This window comes from Scylla paramamosain, chromosome 21 (assembly GCF_035594125.1).
Source record: "Scylla paramamosain isolate STU-SP2022 chromosome 21, ASM3559412v1, whole genome shotgun sequence".
In the NCBI taxonomy this organism is placed as follows: Eukaryota; Metazoa; Arthropoda; class Malacostraca; order Decapoda; family Portunidae; genus Scylla; species Scylla paramamosain.
This window is the reverse complement of record NC_087171.1, coordinates 18,058,581-18,084,363: the sequence shown is the minus strand read 5'-3', so window position 1 is coordinate 18,084,363 and position 25,783 is coordinate 18,058,581. Positions and strand designations below refer to the sequence as shown.

The window sequence follows — 25,783 nt, the reverse complement described above, 5'->3', positions numbered from 1 at the left end:
ACGTCAAGCTGCTGATGATGATGGTGATAGTCAGCTGATAGTTACATAGTAGTCAGCTGATTATCATCTGAAACGCGTTTCTCTCAAGATAGTGGGTGATTTTTTTTTTTCTGTGTCTTAGAAATCGAAGTTTGCTTTTTTTATTGGTATCTTAGATGATGTTGTTAAGTGGTTGTCATTTTTTTTAATATTGTGTAGCATTTAACATACCAGCAAAAGCAAAGAAGTTTTCTTGAACAGCAGTGAGCGCGGTGCGCAAAGTATGATAAGACTAGGTCATAAGAACTGCCGGAGTGGTGAAAAGTGGCATGACTGAAGGGCACTTTTGTAATTATTCTTGTGTTGATGGTGATAGTGGGTAAATTAATCCTTTGCATTGTACAATTCATAAATTGTGCAAAATTGTGATTGATAATCGTTTGAGGATTCATTTCCCTTTAAGTGAGAGTAACTACAGGATTAGGTGATCACTGTGCACTTAAGATCATTGTTCCATTTTCTCATAATCATCACCCTCAATCTTCTCAAGAATGTCGGCGGCCGTCGGTTGAGGGGTGGGCGTAACCAAGATAGAATCCTTAAACCCACCAAGCATACTGTAAGTGGGTTTGGTGTGTGTGGCTAGACAGGCAGCTTTATTTTCCGTATTCCCAGGCTCAGGAAAGCAGTGTGGTTATTTCCTCGTGCTTTTTTTCGCAAGGAATGGGCACAGATATACAGCAGCGGGAGGAGGGGAGGTGGTGCGAGCGCTTCGGCTGATCCTGCCCGGATTTACAGGTCCTGTGCGGCTACCCCACCACCTTGCCAACACACACACACACACACACACATATTAACCCAACATCCGAGGCACCCGAACTATAACAATATTAAAGACCTTTTTTTTACCTTTACAGTATTAGATGCCTAAGGTCATTCCATTTCACTGCCTACTAGTTTGACTTAAGGTTCTAGTCTTTGTTTTTTTATATGATTTAACCTATCACAAATTAGTTTTTTTTTTATCCATAACATTAGGAAAAGATAGATTAATAAAGTAGGTAATTCTTTATAATAGGTCTGTCCTCCAGTTCTTCCCCCATCCCCCAAATCCCTCAAACAAACCTGGAAAAACAGGGTTTTAGGGTAGGGGAAGCCAAATTAGGAGATTCATGAAAAGCCCAAGAATGAGATGCCATATTTTGAAAACAGGAAATTTCTAGCTTAACCTAACTTTACCTAACCTAAATAAGGCAGGAGGGGGTGTGCTTTGGAATTTCCAGAGTATACCAGAGATAGAAATTAATGATTGAGAATGCTGGTTAATGCTTGCATTAGAGAGGTGGACAGAATAGGGATGAAAGAAAGAAGAAAATCTTGTGCAGCGAGGCCATGGGAGGAGTGGAGGCATACAATTAGCAAGATTTGGTACATCCTTCTTTAATTACTAATCATACTGAGACATCTTTACTTGTTTTATACCTACCTTCAATTTTTAAATTGGGTAGAAATTGCAAAATATATTATTTTCTTCCGTAATTTTCCTGTAGATGGTTATAAAATTTTCATTCATTGCTTTTAATGCTGCAAATTGATTCATATCACAGAGAAAGGGTTAAATCATACACAATTTGAATAAGAGAGTGGTATGGAAGGTGTTTGAAGCCAAAACCCCAGTACATTATATATATATATATATATATATATATATATATATATATATATATATATATATATATATATATATATATATATATATATATATATATATATATATATATATATATATATATATATATATATATATATATATATATATATATATATATTGCATTTTCAAATTACAGAGTGGTGACTGCATGCAACTGGTGGAGGATACACTTGGAGCTGGCATAAACAATGGAAAACCAGGTTGAAGAATGTTTGTTGTTTGTGAATAGAATATAAGGAAATATAGTAGGGTTTGATCATATTACACACACACACACACACACACACACACACACACACAGGAAAATATAGATATATTTTCTTTCCTTGAAACTGTAATAAAAATATTCTGCAGAACTTTCAATTCATATGTAGAAAATTCTGATTTAAAATATGCTTAGGTCAACTTCACCATGATAGTATTTTTTGGCTTTTGTATAGATTTTTTTTTTTGGGAGGGGGGGGCAGGAGAGGGGAAATTAATGGGGCTATGCAGGCTGTGGTGCCATAGCCTCTAGTGTCCTGAAGATTCAGGTTGAACATAAGTTAGTTGGTCAGATTTTGGTGAGATGTCTTCCAGAAGAAAACTGTGGTGTGCATGAGTGTCTATGAGTGCCAGGCTGTAGTCTTAGGAAGCACCCAAGAAGTCTGTTAGTGTTAGTCTGTGGATGTGAAGTGATGCTATAGTGAATCTTTAAGATCACTTCATCTGGTCACTATCGATAATGAAAATTTTCCCTCCCACACCTGCCATACAATCAAAAGTTATTTCTTAGAAGAAAAGGCCAATAGAGGAGCTTTAATTGAAGGTGAGGGTATTCTCAGATCATCCTAGGCACAGCACAAGTAGATTTGGTAGGACAGTGGAAAGCCAAATCCCCAAGAGGCCCACACCTAAACATTCAGTACAAAATAGATTTACTATTGTAAGTCAAGGAGAACTGGTTGTCATTTTATGCAAGGAAATTTTTTCTTCTTCTGACATATCCTCAAAATTAATTTTAGACATACAAACACTGTAATGAAAATGATTTAGAAAGGCTGTAGGTAGTCATTTGATTACTTAGGTGCTACAAAAGATATTTGACAATATTCAGTTACTTGAAGCTTCTGCTTGATGTTGGAAATGTGTGATGGTGTGTATTACAGGAAGCTGGGCTGGATGTGAGTGTGGAGGACAGGCTTTGTGTGGTGAAGTTCAATCGGCCACGCAAGAAAAATGCTCTTCGTGTTAAAGTGAGTAGTTCAGCTTCCATTTGTATGTGTTCCTATTAGCTAGTAAACTTGTGTATTACATGTATGTATAAGCTTGCATAAAGTTTCTCTTTTACATGCATATGATAGCTATGGTATTCACAGTAGAGTAAGTTTGTGTGCTATTGATGTGTTGATTTCTTATTAAAGGATAAATTAGCATGTACAGTACTACATACACTGGTCCCTTATAGAATAAGGATTTCTTATATGCATATTGGGTTACCTAATGACTTAAAAACTGAGTTTCCATAATACAGATAATTTGGATTTTTGCTTATTTGCTTTTTGCCTGCCTCACTCCAGTGTTGTAAGTTTTGTTAATGTTCCAGTTTGGTATTTTATAGTGTAGGATGAATTATTAACTAGGTAAAATCTGTTTTACTCATTAAGAGATCTTGTTTTTTCTGCACAGAACAGAGGCAGATGCAAACTGCAGAGTTGAGACATTGTAGCTGTAAAGGAGTGAGGGCATCAATCTTGTTTCTTTGTGTGCATATGTGTGTGTATGTGTGCACTTGCTGAAATCCAGATAAACAAGCTATGTAAAAATGTGTATAATACTTTTAGATCATGAATAAGGTTAATTTTTGTACAGGAGTATAGAGCCCTGATGGCAATACTTGATCGTGCTGCTGAGAACCCAGGTGTAACAGTGGTGGCTGTGACAGGAGAAGGGGACTACTTCACAGCTGGTAATGACTTTATTGACAGTCTTGAAAACACGAGGTGAGTTTATTCCCCTGCCAGCCTGTTGTGTGTGTTGTTTTCTTGATGATCATAAAAACATGATCAAATTCTAGTGATGATTATTATAATGATGATTTTTCAGAAATGATCAATCCAGTGCAGAAGGAACTGAAGTTTGGGAGAAAGGAAGTTCATCTGGTATAAATTCATTCAGAGAGTAAGTAGTTAATGTAGTGGTATTTGTGTATTATCACTGAAGTCCTCTTACGTCAGTGTGTGTGTCTGTGTGTGTATATTTACCTAGTTGTATTTATCTAGTTGTGGTTTATGGGAGGGGAGTAATCTCATAGTATCCCATCTCTATATCTATCTAGTTTGGTCTTAAAAACACTGAAAGTTTTGGCAATTACAACGTCTTTACTGAGTTCATTCCATTTGTTCACTCTTCTGTGAGGAAAACTATACTTCTTGATGTCTCTTCTACAGTTAACTTTCTTCAGCTTATTGTGTCCCCTTGTACTCTGTGTGTCTAAATTTATAAATGGTATTTTCCATAACATTTATCATTCTATAGATGTTTATTAAATCTCCTCTCTCTCTCTCTCTCCTATTTTCAAGGGTAGGAATTTCCAACATTCGTAATCTCTCTTCATAGGTCGATTTACTCAACTTTGGAACCATCTTAGTGACTGCTCTTTGTACTCTTTCTAATTTTATAATATTCCTCTTTGTATGAGGAGACCACAACACTGCTGCATATTCCAATCTTGGTCTTATCATGGAGATCAACAGCTTTTTTATCATTTCTTTATCCAAATATGAGAATGCCAGTCTTACTCCTTTTAACAAATTCATTGTCTCCAGTAATTTTATCAGTGTGTTTGTCCAGAGTCAAATTTTCAGTAACTGTTACTCCCAAATCCACAACCTGGAAGATTGTGTCAAGTATATAGATGGAGGAATTGAATTTTTATGGCATTGAATATTACAAGTTTGCTCTGCCCAGTCAAAAAAATTTAGATGAATCAGAAGTCAGGCATTGTCTGGCTCCCTTATGTGAGCTGTTTACTTTCTGAAGGGTAGGACATCTACGAAAAGATGTGAAAAAGTGGTATCATCTGCCTAGGAGTGGATAGGACAAGAAGTTTGGTTTAGATCATTGATGAATAATTGGAAGAAAGTGGATGACAGGACAGAACCCTGAAGAACACCACTGTTAATAAACTTAGGAGTAGAATAATGACCATCTGCCATAGCAGCAATAGAACAGTCAGAGAGGAAACTTGAGATGAAATTAGAGAGGATAGAAAATGTAGGATGTTCATTTGGAAATCAAAGCTTTGTGTCAGACTCTATCAAAAAGTTTTGATATGTCTAAGGCAGTAGTGAAAGTTTCACCAAAATCTCTAAAAGAGGATGACCAAGACTCAATAAGGAAAGCCAGATCACCAGTAGAGTGGTCTCGACAGAACCCATACTGGTGATCAGATAGAAGGTTGTGATGTGATAGATGTTTAAAAATCTTCCTGTTGAGGATAGATTAAAAAACTTTAGAGAGGCAGGAAATTAAAGCAATAAGACAGTAGTTTGAGGGATTAGAGCAGTCAGCCTTTTTAGGAACAGGTTGAATATAGGCAAACTTTCAGCAGGAAGGAAAGGTAGATGTTGATAGACAGAGTTGGAGGAGTTCGACAAGGCAAGATAGTACAAGCATGGAGGCACAGATTTGGAGAGGATTTAGGCTAGTGAGGGCATGGAAAACATCACCACAAAGAATCTTAATGGGTAGCATGAAGTAGTCAGAGGGTAGAGGAGAGGGAGGAACAAGCCCTGAATCATCCAAGATGGAGTTTTTAGCAAATGTTTAAGCAAAGAGTTCAGCTTTAGAGACAGATGAGATAGCAATAGTGCCATCAGGTTGAAATAAAGGAGGAAAAGATGAAAAAATAAAGATATTGGGTTGGTGCCAGAAATCACGAGGGGAGTTCGATCCTGAAAGATTTTGACACTCTATTAGTGAAGGAGTTTTTGGCTAGTTGGAGAACAGATTTAACATGATTCCGAGCAGAAATATAAAGTGCATGAGATTTAGGTAATGGAAGCTCAATTACCTTTTGTGGGCCACATCTCTATCATGTATAACACAAGAACAGACTGTGTTAAACCAAGGTTTGGAAGGTTCAGGGTGAGAGAAAGAGTGAGGAATGTATGCCTCCATACCAGACACTATCACCTCTGTTATGCATTGAGCACACAGAGATGGGTCTCTGACAGGGGGAACAGTAGTCATTCCAAGGAAAATCAGCATAATACCTCCTCAGGTACATCCAATTAGTAGAGACAAAATGCCAGAGGCACCTCCACTTGGGGGTATCCTAAGGAGGGATTGGAGTAATAGGACAGTATACAGATATGAGATTGTGATCAGAGGAGCCCAGTGGAGAAGACAGGGTGACATCATAAGCAGTAGGATTAGAGGTGAGGAAAAGTCAAGAATGTTGGGCATATCTCCAAGACAGTCAGGAATGTGAATATGGTATTGTACCAGTTGCTCTAGGTCATGGAGGATAACAAAGTTAAAGGCTAGTTCACCAGGATGGTCAGTGAAGGGAGAGGAAAGCCAAAGCTAGTGGTGAACATTAAAGTCTTCAAGAATGGAGATCTCCGCTAAAGGGAAGAGAGTCAGGATGTGCTCCACTTTGGAAGTAGGTACTCAAAGAATTTTTATAGTCTGAGGGGTTAGGGGAGAGGTATATGGCACAGATAAGTTTAGTTTTAGAGTGACTCTGTAGTCATAGCCAGATGGTGGAAAAATCAGAAGATTCAAGAGTGTGAGCACGAGAAAGTTAGGTCATTATGCACATAGATGCGACATCAAGATTTGGATTGAAAATGAGGATAGAGAAAGTAGGAGGGAACAGAAGAGGGGCTACTGTCAGTTGCTTGAAACACATGTGTTTCAGTCAGGAAAAGATGAAGTTTAGTAGAGGAGAGGTGGTGCTCTATAGATTGAAAATTAGATCTAAGGCAACATATGTTGCAGAAATTAATGAAGAAAAAGTTGAGAGGGGTGTTAAGACACTTAGGGTCAGTAGCAGATGAGCAGTCTGACCTGGGGACATTTGTGGTCCCCACCCCAAACGAGGCTACTGTAGGAGTCGCCATATTGATTTTAGGATTTTGAGTGAAAGATGTATATATAATTAGGTGCATGTAGTTTTGTGTGAAGGAAGAGAGTTGTCTTTAGAGGACAGGCTGTGACTGCCCCCTTGTGTCGTGAGACACAAAGGGAAATGTTCAGTGAGGTCACAGCTGGGTTATTGATGAGTTTACAGCACCCCCTGATCCAGTGCTTTAGATCTCATTGGGAGTAATGATTGCTTTGGCAGGTGTCTACTACCTACTCCTGTGTGTGTGTGTGTGTGTGTGTGTGTGTGTATGTGTGTGTGATCATATTTATCATATCAAGATTCAGCAGATTTCCCTATTTTAGTATTTTCTTGTTAAATGAACAGTGCATTTTAAGTAGATGATTTAAAGAGATGGCCAGTTTTATAAAAAAATAAATAAATAAATAAAAATATAAATAAATAAATAATAAAATACAGTAAAGGACAAATTTTGCTAAATACTCCATTATGTTTTTCTCTTTTCAGCTTTATAACAGCTCTGGTCAACTTCCCAAAGCCCTTGGTGGCTGTCTTAAATGGACCAGCAGTAGGCATGGGAGTCACTATTCTGCCACTCTTTGATCTTGTCTATGCATCAGACAAGGTAAGACCCATAATAATGAGATGGGTTCCTCATCTTAGGTGCTATCTTTTATGGGTGACAGTGAATGTTAAATGTGTATGGATGCATTCGGTGGCTATAATGGACTTCGATGTGGATCTTTAGTCACCTTTAACCTAATACCAGTATAAACTGTGTAAGCAAAAACTAACTTTGCATTCCATTTTCAGGCTACATTTCATGCACCCTTTGTACAGTTGGGTGTTGTGGCTGAGGGCTGCTCTTCCTACACCTTTCCACGTCTCATGGGTATGGGAAAGGCAGCTGAAGTTCTTCTGTTTGGGAAGAAGGTTTGTAACACACACGGCTTCTACTCCCGAAAGGCCATTAAAGTCATATCTTTTCAAATGAGGAACAAAGCCTATCCATGCACACAACAGACTGGTTGGAAGAACATTGTCATTGCATTCCCTGCATGTTGTAAAAGAAGACTAAAAAGTACACAGAATGAGGACTGAGGACTCCATCCTCTATATCTTTATTCCTACAGAAGGGCAAGATGTGCTATTCCGTCAAAGTTGAAGAGGATGTAATTTCTTTGTATCAGAGAGACCAGTCTTGGGCAAAAATTCATTAAACAGTCTGCTCACAATGCCATTTCCTAAAATAAATAAAAGAACTGGAAACAAGAAATCATCAATTTAGTTTCTGAGGTGACTTGATATTCCCCTTTTGAGACTATGTAAGTCGTAAGTAGGAGGAAAACAGAAACAGGAAGAGTTCCAGAGTTTGCCTGTAAATAGGATGAAAAGTAAAGATACTGGCTAATTTTTTCATTAGTAAGATGGTTAGAATGTTTGGCACTTATGCTTCTATTTCATGGTTTTATAATTATGAATTGTTGAAGACTGCTGCATCCTTCCATCAGCATAATTCAAGCCATCATCTTACATGTGATCCCACCACTGCCACCACTTGTAAGATGATGACTTGGATAATACTGAGGAGGGGAAGGAAAACCCTTTGGGTCTTTCTTCATTATATACAGTATATTGAGTTATGATAGATTGTGTTAAAGCTTCTGTCTGATCTCCTCCTTTAACTATCTTCAGGCCCCTACTGGTGTCACACCTCTTGCTATCTAACATTATTTCCATGGTTATTGCTCTTATGAACTTGGTAATTGCATGCCTCTTCCCATTTTGTAGCCCTCTCACACTTATTCACTTTACTAATAGAAGAGTTACCCAATATCTTCATCCTTCCATTCCACTAACAGGTGAACCATGGAACTTTAAGGATGTTTCAGTTTTTCCCTTTTATAACTTTAATTGATTCAAAGAGGAGGTTATCAAGACAGTTCATGAATTAAGCTAGCCCATCCATTTTGACCTTTTTTTATCTCAAATATGATCAGCTGACAGCAAAGGAGGCTTCTGACCGAGGTCTGGTGACAGAAGTGTTACCTCATGCAAGTCTCCACCAGGTTTGGCCAAGAATACGTGAATATGCCAAGTTCCCCCTGAAAACTCTTCTTACAGTCAAGGAAATGATGAGAGCTAATGATCGGGAAACTCTAGTTAAGGTGAGTGTGTTTTTGTTTGGCACTACAGCTGCAAATTACTATAAAATAATATACTCTCATAGACTGTGGAGCAGCAGTTTTGCTGAGGGTATGTGTATCACTGTCTTTGGGTGATGCTCTTAGCTGATTGACCCACATGTTCTCACTTGTTATCAAACATGACTTTGTATTCCTGGCAAGAACTTAGACTTATTTGCAAGACAGCACAGGTAAAAATCATCTGGTATGCAATGAATATATAACAATTGTCATAAGAATTCAATTTGCTAATGTTTTAAAACAAGTTGAGAATATGTATGCCAGTCAGCTGTCCAGTGGCAGTCTTGCTATATTTGCTGTGTCAGTGTTCATAGCACATACATACACCAAAGTCATTCCAAGTACAAATTCAGCATCTGTGAATTTAAATTTTCTGCTAATTGATTTGATTAGTTGATATTTTAAAGTAAAATACATTTCATAAGTGTTTTGCATTTGATATGCTCATTTGGTATGTGTGAAAGATGAAAGAATGAATGATATACATAATCAAATGTAACACTTTCAGATTCTTGGGTCATGTTAATAGAGGTGGTGTAATGAATAGGAATGAACAAATGAGATGATTAAAGATGTACGATAGTTGTAATGGATGCTGTGTGCAAAGAAAATGGCTCCCAAAAATGGGAGTTCTGAGGGTTGGGTTGCCTGAGAGAGAAGAGGGATAAGTAATTGAAGATGATGAAATGTGCATGAGTGGCAGGAACAAATGAAGATTTCCTCCTTTGTCTCCCCTTTGAGGTGGTTTCAAGGAATCTTCACAGGTTAGACCAGATTAGATTAGGTTACTCATGTGATCAAAAAGTATGACATATTTCCCCTATGATAGAGAGAACAACTTGGCTAGTCTATTGCATGTGGCAGACTACAATATTGCTTTTTAATTTTGTTCAGTTTATATTTTGAGATTCTCTACCTCAGAGCAGTTCCTATTTTCCTTGTCAGTGCTAATTTTTACAAACCTTTCAGGTCAACATCATGGAAATGGAGTATCTTAAGAAAGCAGCAAGGAGTGAAGAGGCTTTTACTGGGATAATGAACATGTTTGCAAAGAAATCAAAGCTATAAAGAATCATAAATTATAGAAGTGAGTTGGATATTGGGTTCTTATAATTCCTTCCTTAGCATACTTCATAATTAATACAATTAGTCACTATTTTTATTGTGGATTTCATTAATATTTTAAAATAAGGTTATTTCATCATTTTGAGTATAGTTGCTTAGAGAAATCTTATTTTGTTAGTGTTTTTAATATTCCTATTTTGGGAAATGTAAAATATGTAAAATAGTAAAATAGTAAAAAATATGGCCAGTAGTCATAATTGACTCGAAGATAACTCAAACTAAATTACATTACCCTATAAAGTTTCACACTTGCTTTCTTCTGAAGGTTGCATAGTGCTGAAGTTGAGAATCACAAAACACTGGAAAAATGCTTATTTATTCCAGCCACATGACCCAGAACTGCATGTGTATGTTTTTTTCCTCACATCCAGCATGAAGCAGCAGTGCAGCAAACCAGTGCCATGGCATCTAAAACTGTGTGAGTAGGTGTGTTTTGTCCTCCCATCTGGGGTGATGCAGCACCATTACATCCAAAACTGTGTGTGTGTGTGTTTTGCCCTAACATTTGATGTGACAGTACTGCAGCCATGCAGCACCATTGCATCTAAAGCTGTGTGTGTGTGTGTTGTCTTTACATCTTGTAAAACTGTTTATATTCTCAAATCTGGTGTGACACAGCATTGGAGCAGTGCAGCACCATCACTTCCAAAACTGTGTGTATTGTCCTTACATCTGCCACAGCACTGAAACACATTTGTTTGTGTTTTTTTGCGTTGCAGCAGCACCATCACTGGCCTTCTTCTACCCTTCTCTTGCATGCAAGCTGGCATGACTAGTGTTGCAACTAACAAGAAGTGGTTTATCCACATGAAAAATTTGTATGTTCACGTATGTGAACTATGCACTGAAATACATTTACAACATATAGTACACATGTATTTATTTTTATTGTGATGCCAAGGGTAGGAATGTGTGACCCCTACACGACAAAAGCACAAAACTTGGGGAGGTAATGTGCATGTCAGGATGGTCAGAATTTAGGACTTGGTGTGAAACTCAAGGATCACAAAACTCATATACTGTGAAACTCATGGGGGTACTATAGGCAACTCTTACTCAAGCATATTTGAGCAAGTTGAACTGTGCCTTTTCATGTAAAAAAAAAAGCCACACACACATATACACACACACACACACATTAAAGTTGCTGATCACCTTTGTTGGCTGAACTATAAGGTAAAAGCTCCCAAAGTCATGTCCATACCTACTAGTTTTTCCTAGGTGAACAGTTGCTTTAAGCATGACAGGAGGCTCATGCATTTTTGGCTGCATAAGGAATCAAACCCTTGTTATTTCTCCTGTGAGGTTTCTGGGTGAATAGTTGGTTGTAAGTAAAGAAATAGTGTGTAATTTATTTTATTTTTTTTCAAAAAAGTATTGGAAACTCCTTTATATATTTACTAATACACATCTTTCATAGCATTAGAAGAAATGCCAATCAGTTTTCCTTACATCCTTCAGCAGACAGACTGTAAAAGCAACACCTTAAACCAAACACCCATTTTTAAATATGCCTGCCTCAGGGACACTACTAGCAGGCCTTTTGCTTCTTTGGAGCTGGAGGTGGCATTAAGTCTTCATCTTTTTTCTTGTAACCTTCAGTGTCAAGGAATTTAAGGAGAATATCCTTTGTTACAGGATGCTTTATGCTGTTGCAAACCGCTGGAAGAAAAGGTAGTGTTAGGCAATGCATTGTTTCATAACATACAAAATATAAATTGGCTAGTGCTTTATTTTCTGTACTAAATAAGCTTGAGAGAAGAATAAGGAAATGTAGTTTTCAATGAAAATTGTCACAAAATGAAATAACAGAACTTAAATATTTCAGTGTAGTTTAACAAGTCTTGGGCAAGAATATTTTTATTTATCTTGAGATAGAGCTAAAATAAGTTAAAGATATGTAATTCTTTGAGAAATTAATAATTAAGAATAGTGCTTGCACATTCCCCAATGTAAAAGCTAAGAGGGCAGAGCAAGAGGTCTGGGAAATAGCCATGTACTTTTATTTCCTTCCTTTAATGAAGATCTTAGCTTGGTACATATTATTAATTTGTTGCACAACAGTGGATGTCAGTTATGGTTGTAAATGTACAGTGGGTCTGTGAGCTGTTGAGAGAGAGAGAGAGAGAGAGAGAGAGAGAGAGAGAGAGAGAGAGAGAGAGAGAGAGAGAGAGAGAGAGAGAGAGAGAGAGAGAGAGAGAGAGATTGTGCATGCATTAAGCTGGATACTGTGAAAAATATATAATTATCATCCTTATTATTATTATCATTATCGTCATCCCTGAGTTTTAGGATGTTGTGACTCAATCACACTGCAGTCACAATACCTAGTATGCATGGTTGTTTCACTTTCCATAAGATTGGGTTAAGAACAAATCTTCATACTTTGTATTGTGGGAAGTAACCAAGAGGGGGATTGGGATCCTCCTCCTCTGTGTAAGCTCCCTTTAATAAGACAAAATGAAGAGGGAGAAGAGAAATTAAAGTATACGTGTGTGGATGGGCATCTTGTCTTGGGCATATCAATTTATTGTTTGTTGGATACTGTACATAGAGGATCCATTTAGCAGTCAAACTCTCTTCCAAGACCTGGATGATACTGAAACAGACAAGTAGCTGCAAACACAGCATAATCAGACAAGGTACAAATATATCTAACTTACCTACAGCAGTTGTGTAGCTGTTGGGAAAAGACTTATCTGTCCTCTCCCTCATGAAGACCCATTGTCCTTTATCAAATTTACACTCAATTATCCTGTTGTTGTACTCCCGCAAAGCCTTGGTGGCTTTCATCATGGCAAGTGGCTGGTCCAGACCCCCAACCCATAGCTCCCCAACTGTTTCTGTCAGCAACCTGAAAAATGCAGTGTTAAGTGAATATAAGGAAGTTTGGACCATTTGTGTATGAAGATGAGTTGAGATGAGTAAATTTCTTTCTAACACTCTTAGTCATGGATCAATAAGTAATTAAATTGTGAATGTGGATGGCATCTGACTGGGAGGATTAGTTACTTTAAATAAAACGGTCATGGAAACTATCAGTGCTTAAATGAAACCCAAAACCTCCAGTGATTATGCAAAAATTAATAATCATACAATTTAATCATCATATGACTCATGGAGGTTTTATTTTATACAAGCAAACTAATGGAATATTAACATAAAACAGTATTAAGTTTCAATACCAATAAAATCTTAAGCCTATAATTTCATGTGGAATAGAAATTAATTTGCAGCACTAAACCTAACCTCAAATGTAGCAGACAGTAAAACCTACACATCTCCATAATAGGGACTAAGCCTTTGCTGACTTACTGAAATTCCACAAAAAAAGTAATAGGCTGACCCATCTAAACATATGACCTTCATAATAATAATAATTAGTGGAGCATAGAAAAATTGCACTCACAAAAATAAGCTTATACCACATGGAGCACTGCTTTACAATAGCTATTTGGCCTGTCTGTCCTATGACCTGAGCTCCAAGTTCAGAGGTCACAGTCTGAGAATGATTGTGCCTTGTATTCTCTGGAGCAGCAAATACTACTGCAAGTTATCATATAACAAAAAACAATGTACTTACCCCTCTCCTCCTTTTTTCACTATTTTTAACTTGAAATCAACAGAATTATGGCTAGCAGGCTTCCACTTCAAGACATGGTCACATCTTCCAGTTTGGTATGGCTGAAAAGATTGCCAACTTGTCAGTCATAGCCATTAATATGAATCACAATCATCCAATGTTAGTTCTTCAATCTGACACTGTGAAATAACAGCAAAGTCCATCAAGGCAGTGATTTACAATGATCACACTTCACAGAATTACAGTGATTCACAACAGCATAAAATTATCTAAAAAGGATAGGTATCTGTGGTGAGAAAGGACTGGTTAGTAGAGAATGAGAGAAACATGTTTGCCCTTCAAGCATTTTTTTAAGCATAAACATGTGATAAAAAAAGGAGAAATCCTTCAAAGCTATGGAAGGAAAGGGAGGAAGTTGCCAATATGCATAGTAAAAGAGAATGAGAACTTACATCTAATTCTGGCTGGAATATGAGGCCATCAGGCTCATGGGACAGCTTGGATTGGAAGGCAGGACTGAGAAGCTTGTAGGTCCAGTGGATGTTGCCCTCCCAGAAGTCCTTCCTACGCACTCCAAATGGCTCCTTCTGCTTGTTGAGGAGTCCCTGTTCAATGGCAGCTTTCCTTGGCCGAATTATATCAGTCTGTGAGGTCAAATGCGAATCTTGTATTTATAATTGCCCTTTGCACCAAAGTCCTCAAGTGTATATACAGGAATGAACACAAACACACACACACATTCAAGAGTTCTTTAGAATCAGGAATAGCTCCATGAACACAGCAAAAAATAAAAACCCCTGTCCAAGTATAATAAAAGATTTTTATGGTTAAAGAATTGGAGTGGTAACTTGAATCTTTGACTAGATGGTAAAATGAGCATATTTACTGTCACAACCACTTTCAAAAGACCACTGTGTCTATTCAAAGCAAGGTAGCACACCATGAGAAGGACTCACCATGATACGCTCATATCTCAAGTGGAAGGTGTCCTGCATGATGTCCCTGCCCTGGATTCTGATAGCATCATAGATGAGGTAGCGTGGATACTTCATTCCAGTCTGGGGATCTGTATCTATGACCATCTCCTGTGGGCAGTCATTTCTTGGTACAAATTCAAATCTGCTATGAGGTCAAGTAACAACCTAGCTACAGGGTGAAACAAGTATGCTGCCACTGCAAGTCACTTTAATGAACTTTACACATCATTACCTGAAGAGTGATCACATTATTAATTATTTATTTATTTTTTTTTAAGGAACAGATAGTTCTGTGGTATTGTGGTCTGCTCATGCCCAAAAGATGCAAAAGATTGTGCATTTAATCCTAACTCACTGAGGCTGAGAGGAGTAGCACTTTCATAACCTAAGGAAAAACACATGGTCTTAGCTATGTAGCTTCAGAGATTTTTTAAAGCTTAATTATTAGTTCATTCTGAAAATATGCCATGTGAAAACACGTTGATTCCTAAATCATTTCTATATTATTTAACTCCTTATATTGTATTATGGTGATAAAGGCTAGACTAGAAGGTGAATGTGCTAAGGATCCTGGTGAGTTCCCAAAGGTGAGGATGGTTAGCAAATCATGTATCCCCAGAGCCCCACTAGGACTTCCCCACTGTCACCACCATTATAATCTTGCTGTTCAATATTCATTTGGCACATGCTCTAGATCCTCACTCCTTACAGATCAATAACAAATTTAAATGTTTGACAAAATAAGATTAGTAAGGGGTGAGAGCACAGGGAGCAGGGTACGTACTCTGGTTACCTTACCCCATCAACTAAAGTGTCAGAGAGATGGACCATGAGGTCATGCTTCTGTCGAAATTCCACTTCAGGTGCCTGGAAGATGCAGTGATCACGGTCAGCAAAATATACCTCACGACGACCAGCTGGAGGAAATATATGATAGTTGAGTGAATCTTCAAGCAGAATTAATTATAGCATAAATCTTAACCTATTGCTGAACTATTTATTGGAAATGACTAGACACCAACTATAAGCTCTATCATAATGAAAAATTTTGGGATGCCTTACATTGTCATACAAGCTCACATTTTACACCAGGAAAGTTTTCTTTGGCAATTACACATTTGTAGCACAAAAAGTCACAAATGTATTATGTAATGCCACAACAGGAACTGATGTCATGCTTTACATTGATTTTCATTCAGGGATAAGATTATGGTGACAACTGGAATTTAACTGAAATTTTATCTTGTCATGAATGTCAAGTCATTATTTGCAAATGAGAACCCCAAATTAAACAAATTACATGGGAGGAAGAATGATCTAATTACTATGTTTCAAAAGGAGCTGATGAAACATTTTGATACAAAAATTTGTTGTCCACATGGAATTCTGAAGTGCAATTCCACTTTGGAAGTAAAAATATTTTGTCATTCTTAACCTAAATATCTAGTAAGTTTTACTTAAACAATGGAACTCTTCATTAGACTATGAGTATTCTGATTCTGAACAATTCTCAGTTGTTACTAGAGATCAAACAAAGCATGTGAAGTACAATGTTTATTTTGGATTGAAAAGATATTATGAAAGTTTTATTTTATCCATGTTTTGAAGAAAATGTAGTCTTTCTGGGCCATAGCTAATTTGCAAGATTATGTATTTAATTGATATATTTCTTTACATGTACATATACTACGACAGAAATATAAATATTAATTTGCCTCTATAAATAGGACACACATTTGTATACACATTATAATAGATGATAATTATGATTCAGTGAGTTTGGAATGAGAAAAATTCTCAAATTTTTATTTTAAAATTTGCATTTTAAGTTTTGAATAAATTAAATTAAATTGATAAATATTTGTTCTCTGATATATTTATCACCAGTGTTATACCATAAATTGTATATCATACACCTTTATATTGTGAAAAAAGAAAAATGCATATAAACATCTGATAATTGTCCACCAGTGCACCACAGCACCAGAGGATGATAGACAATGCACCGCTGGTGAGTTAATGTAATGTGAGCATACAGCAAAAATATCCTCTTTTATCTATCTATCTATTTTTATATATTTTTTTTATGAACAGGTGACAAGTATAACTCATTAAGTTTTTTGTTAAAACAGTTTATATGTAGTTGATTCAATTATGAAGGCATCCTGTGTACAAAATTGTTATGTACTATCTAACAATGCAGATGTTGTATGACTAATTTTACTAATTACACTTTTGGTTTACTGTAGAATCAACCTGATATTGTAGTGGCACACAACCAAGAGGATCAGAGTCCAGATCCCAGGCCAGGCAGGGACACTTTGGTCTTGCCTCTTTACACACTGTAGGCACCTTGCCCAGACACCCTGGCCAAGAATAATAATTGTCATGCAGTGCCTACAGCTGGTGATAAGTGCTGAAAACTTAGCTGTGATGATAGTGAAAAGAATGAAGAAGGAAGATTAAAGAGATATATGATAATCTCTTACCTACCTATAAGCATCATATATCTTGTGCCATCAGCCTTCCAGGACACTCGATATGGCTTTTCTCCAAGAAGTGAGAGATTCTTTTGGTCCATACTCACTGGCTGACATCCCGGAAACCCATTCCTATAGGTGTGGATACAACAATATTTAAACATATTTAAACATGCTGATCTTGAATAAATTGCTCACACAAATATACAAAATCTTGGTCATCAGGCAGGACAGGATAATTTACTTATTATAGGTAATTGACACAAAGATTATGACATGACAAGAAATGCTGAGAGAGAATGATGACTGTATGTCTCCACTGCCTCACCCTTTCCAATGGCACATCTGCTGGATCTGCTTCTGGAGTGCTCTCAGTTTGGGATTCTCAGTGATGGGGGTGACACCTTTGATGCCCTCCATGAAGGTAGGATCCTTCTTTTGTCTCTCTCTCTTCCTGCCACCACCACCACTACCACCACCTCCACCACCCCTTGAGCTGTCTCCATCATCCCCTGTACTGTCATCATATTCTGGAAGAGTAGGTTTGTTCCTTCCTAATTTGTTTATTTATGAGAAACTTTCTCTAATCATTAATGGTGCCAAATACTTGTTTGAGTAGGCAAACAAAACTTTAATGGCCTTATTTTCTTATGCCTTTATTATACTGATAACTATTATATGTTAAGGAAGCAGAGGTACATGCATAAGACTTAGGAGTGGGCATGGAGTACTCTTACCATTACACCAGTCAGGGAGGGGAGGGGCAGGAGGTGCTTCATTGGGGTTGTCTCCAGACCTCTCATACATCACACGCAGGTAATCTCCCTTGTAGATACCTGGTGGCCTGGAGAAGAGATGGTCCACAAAAATATGAAATCTAGTGCATATATTGTGTTATCAACCTGCTAAGGCCTAAGAGATGCAATTCAATGTAATTGTAATGTAGCTTTATTAAATCTGCTAAGGTAACAAACTGATAGCCAGCAAAGTTCATGGAAGCAGATAAAAAATAATCTAGAGTCTTACTTAGACTTCAATACTTCTGAGGACAGAAACATTCCCAAACACATTCAAATACATCCTCTCAGTACTGTGATTCAATGGTAAAGACACATGAAAAATTGTAAACCTGAAAAAGTACACTGAACAAAATTCAACAAAATCTTCCTTAGGATCATAAATTTCAAGGCAAGAAATTATTAGTGGAATCTTTTTTCACTGGGTAAATGAAAGAAAGGTAAGAGCAGAAGTCATCCTTCTTCATTATATATATATATATATATATATATATATATATATATATATATATATATATATATATATATATATATATATATATATATATATATATATATATAAAGGAAAACATGCAATGACTTAAGGGTAAGACAAAGAATTCAGCTTATGTAATGCTATTACATAAAGTTAACTATTTTCTTGATACATAATAACCTTATAAACTAAGTAAGAAACACAATTAAAACAAAAATTTCTGGGATAAAAGAGGCACAAGAAAAAAACATGCACTTACCTAGCCTTAGCAAACTCACTGAGGGCAAAGTCTACTCCCCAATCATGCTTGTTGATGAAGTAAGACGCAATCATGAATCCTGAACGATTGAAGCCATGGGTGCAGTGAACTCCTGCAGGCAACACATAAATACCACTGAGTAACAGATACAACTCCTGGTATTTACAAGTTATTGTAAAGTCTCAATGAGACACCCTTCTGTTGCAATGAAACAATTCCCTTTCTCTTACACATACAAATCTTATGATATAAGAAAATTAAAATCTATTAAAATGTAGGTTTAAATCATTGACTGTAGCAAGAGATATATAAGAACAAAAATAACAACTAAATCACTAACAAAAAACTATACAGACAGAATTTCCTGCAAAAAGAAATACTGCCCTGGATTCAATCAATCCTTACTTATTTTAGATACACTTATCAGGAAGCTGGCTCACCAACTATCTCTAGAGGAGATTTCCTGATGAATTTTTCACATATATCAGTGAAGAGATTGACCTGTTCTTGGTTGGGACACTCTCCATGGCCCCGGCACTTGAGCTTGACATAGCGAGCACCTTCTTTCTCTACAAGGCTACTGTCATAGAACCTTTTGGTGTTGGTCAGATCCACCCAGAGACCAATTTTTACCTGAAAGATGAAGGCAGGTAATCATGGTGACTAATCTAATCAAGTTGGTAACCCATTACAATTCAATCAGGGCATCCAGTTATATCTTTTCAAGCCTTAGTGTATAATAATTTATATACAGTCCACAATCACCAAGACAAAATCCTTGGGACCAGGCACTTTTGGGATTTTGTATTTTTTGTATTTTAGAATGCCAAATGTTGAGTGCAGTTTTTGGTGTAGATGATGATTATTTTTTACAATAAATCAATCATAATCAATAATGAAAGACAATAAGAACTCACCTTAAAACACCTAAAATTAATTTAATTAATGCATTAACTTGAATCACTGTCATCACTATCCACTGTCACCACACATCCACACTCACCATGAGAAAGGTGCCACAGATTTCTCCACCACTCATAAGAGGCTGCTGTGATTCCACTGCACTAGAATACACACAGCTTCCCTAACATTCTCCATTTCAATCTGTCAGCTGCCTATGTATTCCAGGTTACTCAAACAAAATTTCTTATATCTTCATCATCTAGTCCTTGGTCTGCCTTTTTTTTCTTTTTCCCATCATCTTCAAGTTGCTAATCAATTATTCTAATTGTCCACCTGTCTGGCATTCTTTCATCATGCTGAGACTCTCAATATGTTCCTCTAACTCTCATTATTATTTGCTCAGCACATGACATGTCCTGCCCATCTACTTTTTTTCTTATCTAGCCATGTAATACCATGCAGTAAGCATTGTTCTTTCAATCTTTGCAGATTCTTGACTTCATGAATTTCATAAGACTCCCCATTCCCAAGCCATATAATAGAGCTGTAACCATACAATGATTATAATTTTCCAGACATGAGAATGCTGAGTACTTTTCATAACATTGTTTTCTTAACCAAACACAGGAGAGAAAAGATAAGGAAGCAGTATATTACCATACCTTGTAACTTTTCATAGAGGCAAACAACATTTCTGGTGAAAATCTGTGTTCTGGAGGAACCTGGTCATCGAACCTGGAGCTGAGTGGAGTCTTGAACACTAGGAACTTGCCGCCAATGAGGTTCTGGCTCTTCCTGGGACAAAGTAGCCATCGTGGTGGTATGGGTCCAGGGGTTGATCTGTCCCCCTCTCCTCCAGACATCTGTAGAGCACAAGACATTCTAGTGAAAAAACTTTGGGATCCATCTCATGATATATCTTAATGTACTATACTTATATGGTACAAAACATTAATCCGAAGTGTTTATGCTAACAGCACCCATGGGATCTGGTGATGCACACTCTACAGAACAATTATTATAAGCTAAATGCTCATAACTAGGCTCTCAGTGTTTTCATATTTATTTATAGTCTCTGCTACATATTTAGTTTGAAACATTTCTCTACTGGTTTCTATAGGTGTTAATGTTTTAACTGGCAAATCCCCCAAATAGAATCAAGCAAGTATTATTTGTGCTGCACGGATACTGTGATGGCTGAAACAGTGCTAAGAAAAAAAGGACCAGCCGATATCAGACATGCCGACTTCTCTAAAACACCCAAAAAAAACTCAAGCCAGGAGATATGAGTTTTGCAGTGCTGTTGTCAAACCCAGGTTTGACACGTGCTGTGGCTGACTGCATGAACATGTCAGGAGAGAAGAACCAAGGTATGAAAGGATGGGTTGTATTTCCAAAGAAGAAAACGGCAACTCAGGGAAGACATTGGGAGACACGATGTAAACAGACAAGCAGTAACTCAGGAGACATTGGGAGGCACAATGTCAACAGACAATTTTCACCTTTTTCCTGCTAAGATCCGGCATCAAGACATGGTTGTTTCTTTCATATGTGTCAGGATTTATGAAGTTATATGTTAATTGTGTAACTTAAATGGATAAAGTAAACTTACATAGAAAGAAAAAAAAATGTTCCTAATATTTTATTAGTTGGTTTGATAACACACAAATTACATGAAGATTTTTCCAGCTGACCGCATTTTATATGTAAAATTCAGTCAGCTGGTGAACCTGGTTATTTTTTTCTAGACTATAGTGAATGCCCCAATTATATACCATATACATCACCAAAAACTGGAAACTAGCAGACATTAGAAATTTTATTAATAGTCTTTCTCTTTTAAACTATACACAGTGAACAGGGCATGAAAGCCTAAGCTAAAGACAAGGTTTTTGCAACACAAATGCAGAACAATACAAAGCACTCGTGAAAAATGTGGGTCCCGCCTGGCTGGATGGGCAACAAATCACCGGGACAAAACATATGGATCAGCTGAAATTCATTGGTTAGTTGAGATCGCAAACTGAGCGGGTAAGAATGAATTTGGGCTGGTAAGGCTTAGGTCGCTAGAATGAAGACCATCTAGGTAAGTTATGGACTGGGTCTGTCATTCGTTTGGGTTCTTACCAGCTCGTACTGCTTCGTTATGTTATAAAGGTAAGTTTAAATTGAGATTGTTAGAATTTAAGTAAACTCCATTAAGAAGTAAATAATTAGCTTTACGATTATAATGAATTCCAAGATCTATTTCCAGGAAAATAACCCAAGAAAACAAAACAAAACACATGCAAGGGATGCATCATAATTACCTCCAGTGACAAGACAGAAGGAGGGAGGGAGAGGCGGGCAGCTCTGGTGTCACTAAGCTCTTATTCTGAGAGGAAATGCGGGATCACGAGTCACACAGGATGGTTTCTGGGGATAAATGAGCAGCGCATGAACCGTCAGTGTGCTGGTTGGTAATGTTGACTCTCTCCCTCTCTCCCGTCGCTTACCTCACGGTTAAACTGCTCGACCCGCTATCCTCTGCTTCCCACTGCTCTCTGCTCTCTTGTAGCATTCTTTTGACACCATATTTTCGTAATTGATTTATATTCATATTCTTGTATTTATTTACATAATTTTCTTACCTAGAGCGTGATTTTTTTTTAAGTATATACTGCTATACTGCATTTTTCTTATCTCTTTCGTCACTGCCTTATTTTTGCATAATTCTATATATACTGTGTGTAGTTTTTTTTTTATTTACTATTCGTAGTTTAGATATTTACCACGTGTAGTTCTGATATCTACCACGTGTAATTTTGATAATCTATTACGTGGTTTAATATTTGCGTAGTATTTTATTTATTATAAAAAAAAAAGAAAGAAGAAAGAAAGAAAAAATAGACACTGAAGACTTGTGCCTGGCAACATTGGATATGTTGAAAACTGGGGCCTGCAAACTAGAAACACTGCATGAAAGACTGTAGAATGGAGAAAATGGAGATACTTGCAAAGATCCGTCACATTTTTTTTTTTTTTCCAAGAACAGATCTTGTTTTTATAAGAAATTTATTTGTCAGAGGAGTATTTAAGATAATTTTGATATCGAAGAGTTTTTACTATTTTTTTTTTTTTTAATTAAGGCAAGGGAAAAAAAAAAGAAAGTAAATAAACCAGACGCAAAAGACACTGGAGACACTGAAGACTATAGACGGGAAACAGAGGACACCATATAATGAAACATTAAAACTGAAGACACGGGAGATCGGTAACACTGGAGAACGGACACACGAGACACTAAAGGCACTTGAAACACTCATATCTGGAGACAATAAAGACAACTGAGACAATGGAGACACTGCACAGTCCCAAATCTCCAGTGTATATCCAGTATCCACTGTCTAATGTCTCCAGTCTCCATTATCCAGTGTCCAGTGCTTCCAATGTCTGTAGTGTGATACTTCAATCTCCAGTGTACTGTGTCTCCAGCGGAGCACATCGGCATTTGGAGATAGAAGGAAGATGAGGAAAAGAAAGAGAGCTTGAGTTTTATTGATACTAAACGACTAGGATGATGAAATGTGAAAATGAAAATTAAAAAGAGCTAAGAAGAAAGTGGCTTTTAAGTAGAGTGGTAGATGGCAGGAATAAACTCAGTAATCTGGTTGTTTGCGCCAAGACAATAGATAACTTATGAAAGAAAATTAGGTTAATTCATAAATAGGAATGATAGATGGATATAGCCATGTATGTTTGACACAGGGACTGTCAAGAGTAGGCCTACTGGATTCTTGCAGCTTCCTTGTGTTCTTACACCGGATGGTGCACAGGTACTTACACTCATGAGTCCCCCTTTGTGATGAGACACAGGCGAGTACATAATTATATAATCATGTCTGGAAATATATTTATACGAGTGGTGAGCGTATTGAGCAAATCTAGGTAGTCACATCTTCTTGCATATAATATACTTCCAGCGATATAAGAGAGAGAGAGAGAGAGAGAGAGAGAGAGAGAGAGAGAGAGAGAGAGAGAGAGAGAGAGAGAGAGAGAGAGAGAGAGAGAGAGAGAGAGAGAGAGAGAGAGAGAGAGAGAGAGAGAGAGAGAAAATGTATACACTGCAGGTGGCCTGCAGTTTGACATATTGGCCATTACAGTGATTTTTCTTTAAGTCTTACAGTATTGGGATAAAATACACAATTTAGGGACATAATTATGGTTGCATTCCGTGTACTTCATGAATACTAGCAACAATGGTGTGCGTCTGTGTGCGAGACAAGAGGGCTAGGGAAGAACAGTAATATCCATTTTTTTTTTTTTTTTTTTTTGGGGGGGAAGGGTCAGAATAACCAATGTAGCAAAGGCTATTCTTGACCCAAATATTTGTTTTCATTTACATGTATGAGATTTTACCTTTAATATCCGTTTTGACAACGAGCCAAAACCACTTTTCTGTACTTTTTTTTGTTTTGTTTTGTTTCTTAATTCTTTTTGTTTATTAGTTAATTATCAGTCAGTATTGACAGACTGAGTTGGATGTTCGTGTCTCACACGTAATAATGGACAAGACAATACAATGGACAACGGTGGTTCAGCCACCCATGATGAGGAGTCCCATGCGTGTGTTAATGAAAAAAAAAAATCTATCGTATCGAAATTCGTTATAAAAATGTGCTTTGAGATTCTACATATATTATTATTATTATTATTATTTTTTTTTTTGCGTCACATAACATGAATATGCTTTGGTAATTACTTATAAACGAATATCTGCTTGACATTCTACCACGGAACTGTAAACTGTTCTCCCTTTGCGATACATAACTTCCGTTTTTTTTATATATATTTTATTATTATTATTTATTTTTTGTCATGAACCAATATGTTTTTTGGAAGAAAATTATTTTGATCCGTATAAAATCATTTACTCATTTTCGGGATCATGTAAGTACATGATTAACAAGTAAAATTTGACGCATCAGTCCCGTAGACTTCTTCTTACCAATAAGCCAACTGTTATTTCAGGAATGTGTCTTGATGGTATCTTATTATTATTATCATTATATTACTATTATTATTATTATTATTATTATTATTATTATTATTATTATTATTATTATTATTATTATAATCATCATCATTACAACTATTATAATTATTTTAAGGATGAGGTTATTTGTGAAATTACTTATCATACATTTACATACAAATAGTATCTAAAAGTACTGAAACAACACATTTTCAATGCCTTGTGAGTGAACGTACTGTCATAATAGGATGAGGTACCTAATCATTAGCTTGCAGGGACACAGTGGATGGTTAAACTGGACATTAGGTTTACATGAACTGTTCCAGACATGTTGGTGATGTTAGTAACTTAGTTAATGATGATCCCATGATCATGATAAATATAATGTCAAGTTACTTTACTTTAACATCTACAGGAGTTGTGTCTCGTGGAGAGGACTCTAACCTCTTGTTATCCTCCAGAGATGTTCTGATCCTCTTGAAGCATGAGTGTCATTCACATTTCATCCAGCAAACTGCTTTTGTGCTGTAAACCTACTGCAATGTTTTGAGAGCATATTCTGTTTGGCACCAGATTTTGCAGTTGCCTTCCTCTGCCTGTAAGCTTAGATTTTGTCCTGTTGGAGAATCCTCCTTCAAACAATGACAAGATGTGACCTTTCTCTTTAATAATAAGCTTAGCTCTTCATGACTTACCAAGTGATGGTAAAATAAAAAGGCCATAATAAATAAATAAATAAATAAGTAAAATTGTATATATATATATATATATATATATATATATATATATATATATATATATATATATATATATATATATATATATATATATATATATATTTAAACAAGCTTAAAAATAGTGAAAACCTCAGGAGTGTAAAGTGTACAACTATTAAAGTGCCATTCAGCAGTTACATATTTCTTTTATAATGAAAATTTATAATGAAAAGTGAAAGTGTGTAATATGTCCAGTACTGGAATATTTTATCTTTCTCATAATAGTTCAATAAATAACATTAACGATATTTAAAGGTATAAAAGTAGTGATGATGGGATCTCCAATTGACTAGATCTTTTAACACTACTAGCTTGAAATGGTTTGCTTATGTGTTATTTATTAATTTATAAATAATCTGAGACTTGTTGGATTTAATGTAAAGCTTCACAGTAGAAATCTACATA

General features: G+C 36.5%; 2 protein-coding genes across 18 annotated transcripts; one reads left to right on the top strand and one right to left on the bottom strand.

Annotated features, from left to right (window-relative positions):
• Positions 1–11,552, top strand: LOC135111153 (enoyl-CoA delta isomerase 2-like). Of its 17 annotated transcripts, none has more exons than XM_064024162.1 (12): positions 27–91; positions 530–598; positions 1,827–1,890; positions 2,839–2,925; positions 3,364–3,408; positions 3,542–3,672; positions 3,776–3,850; positions 7,290–7,407; positions 7,596–7,715; positions 8,783–8,950; positions 9,959–10,076; positions 10,486–11,552. In XM_064024162.1, the coding sequence occupies exons 3-11, from the start codon at positions 1,879–1,881 to the stop codon at positions 10,055–10,057; spliced, it is 855 nt and encodes a 284-aa protein (XP_063880232.1). In that variant the 5' UTR covers positions 27–91; positions 530–598; positions 1,827–1,878; the 3' UTR covers positions 10,058–10,076; positions 10,486–11,552. The 17 variants fall into 17 exon arrangements, with proteins under 17 accessions (XP_063880235.1, XP_063880246.1, XP_063880232.1 ...); XM_064024166.1 differs by lacking the exon at positions 530–598 and adding an exon at positions 655–777 and having other exon boundaries at positions 68–91; XM_064024167.1 differs by lacking the exons at positions 27–91; positions 530–598 and adding exons at positions 146–327; positions 701–777.
• Positions 11,458–22,101, bottom strand: LOC135111152 (mRNA-capping enzyme-like). Its single transcript, XM_064024160.1, has 13 exons — positions 21,898–22,101; positions 20,251–20,451; positions 19,126–19,318; positions 18,686–18,797; positions 17,892–17,998; positions 17,483–17,684; positions 17,168–17,286; positions 15,473–15,591; positions 14,654–14,782; positions 14,150–14,341; positions 13,698–13,798; positions 12,778–12,968; positions 11,458–11,776 (listed from the first exon to the last, which is right to left on the bottom strand). Exons 2-13 carry the CDS (start codon positions 20,449–20,451, stop codon positions 11,646–11,648), a joined length of 1,797 nt encoding a protein of 598 aa, XP_063880230.1. The 5' UTR covers positions 21,898–22,101; the 3' UTR covers positions 11,458–11,645.
• Between the last annotated feature and the right edge of the window lie 3,682 nt (positions 22,102–25,783).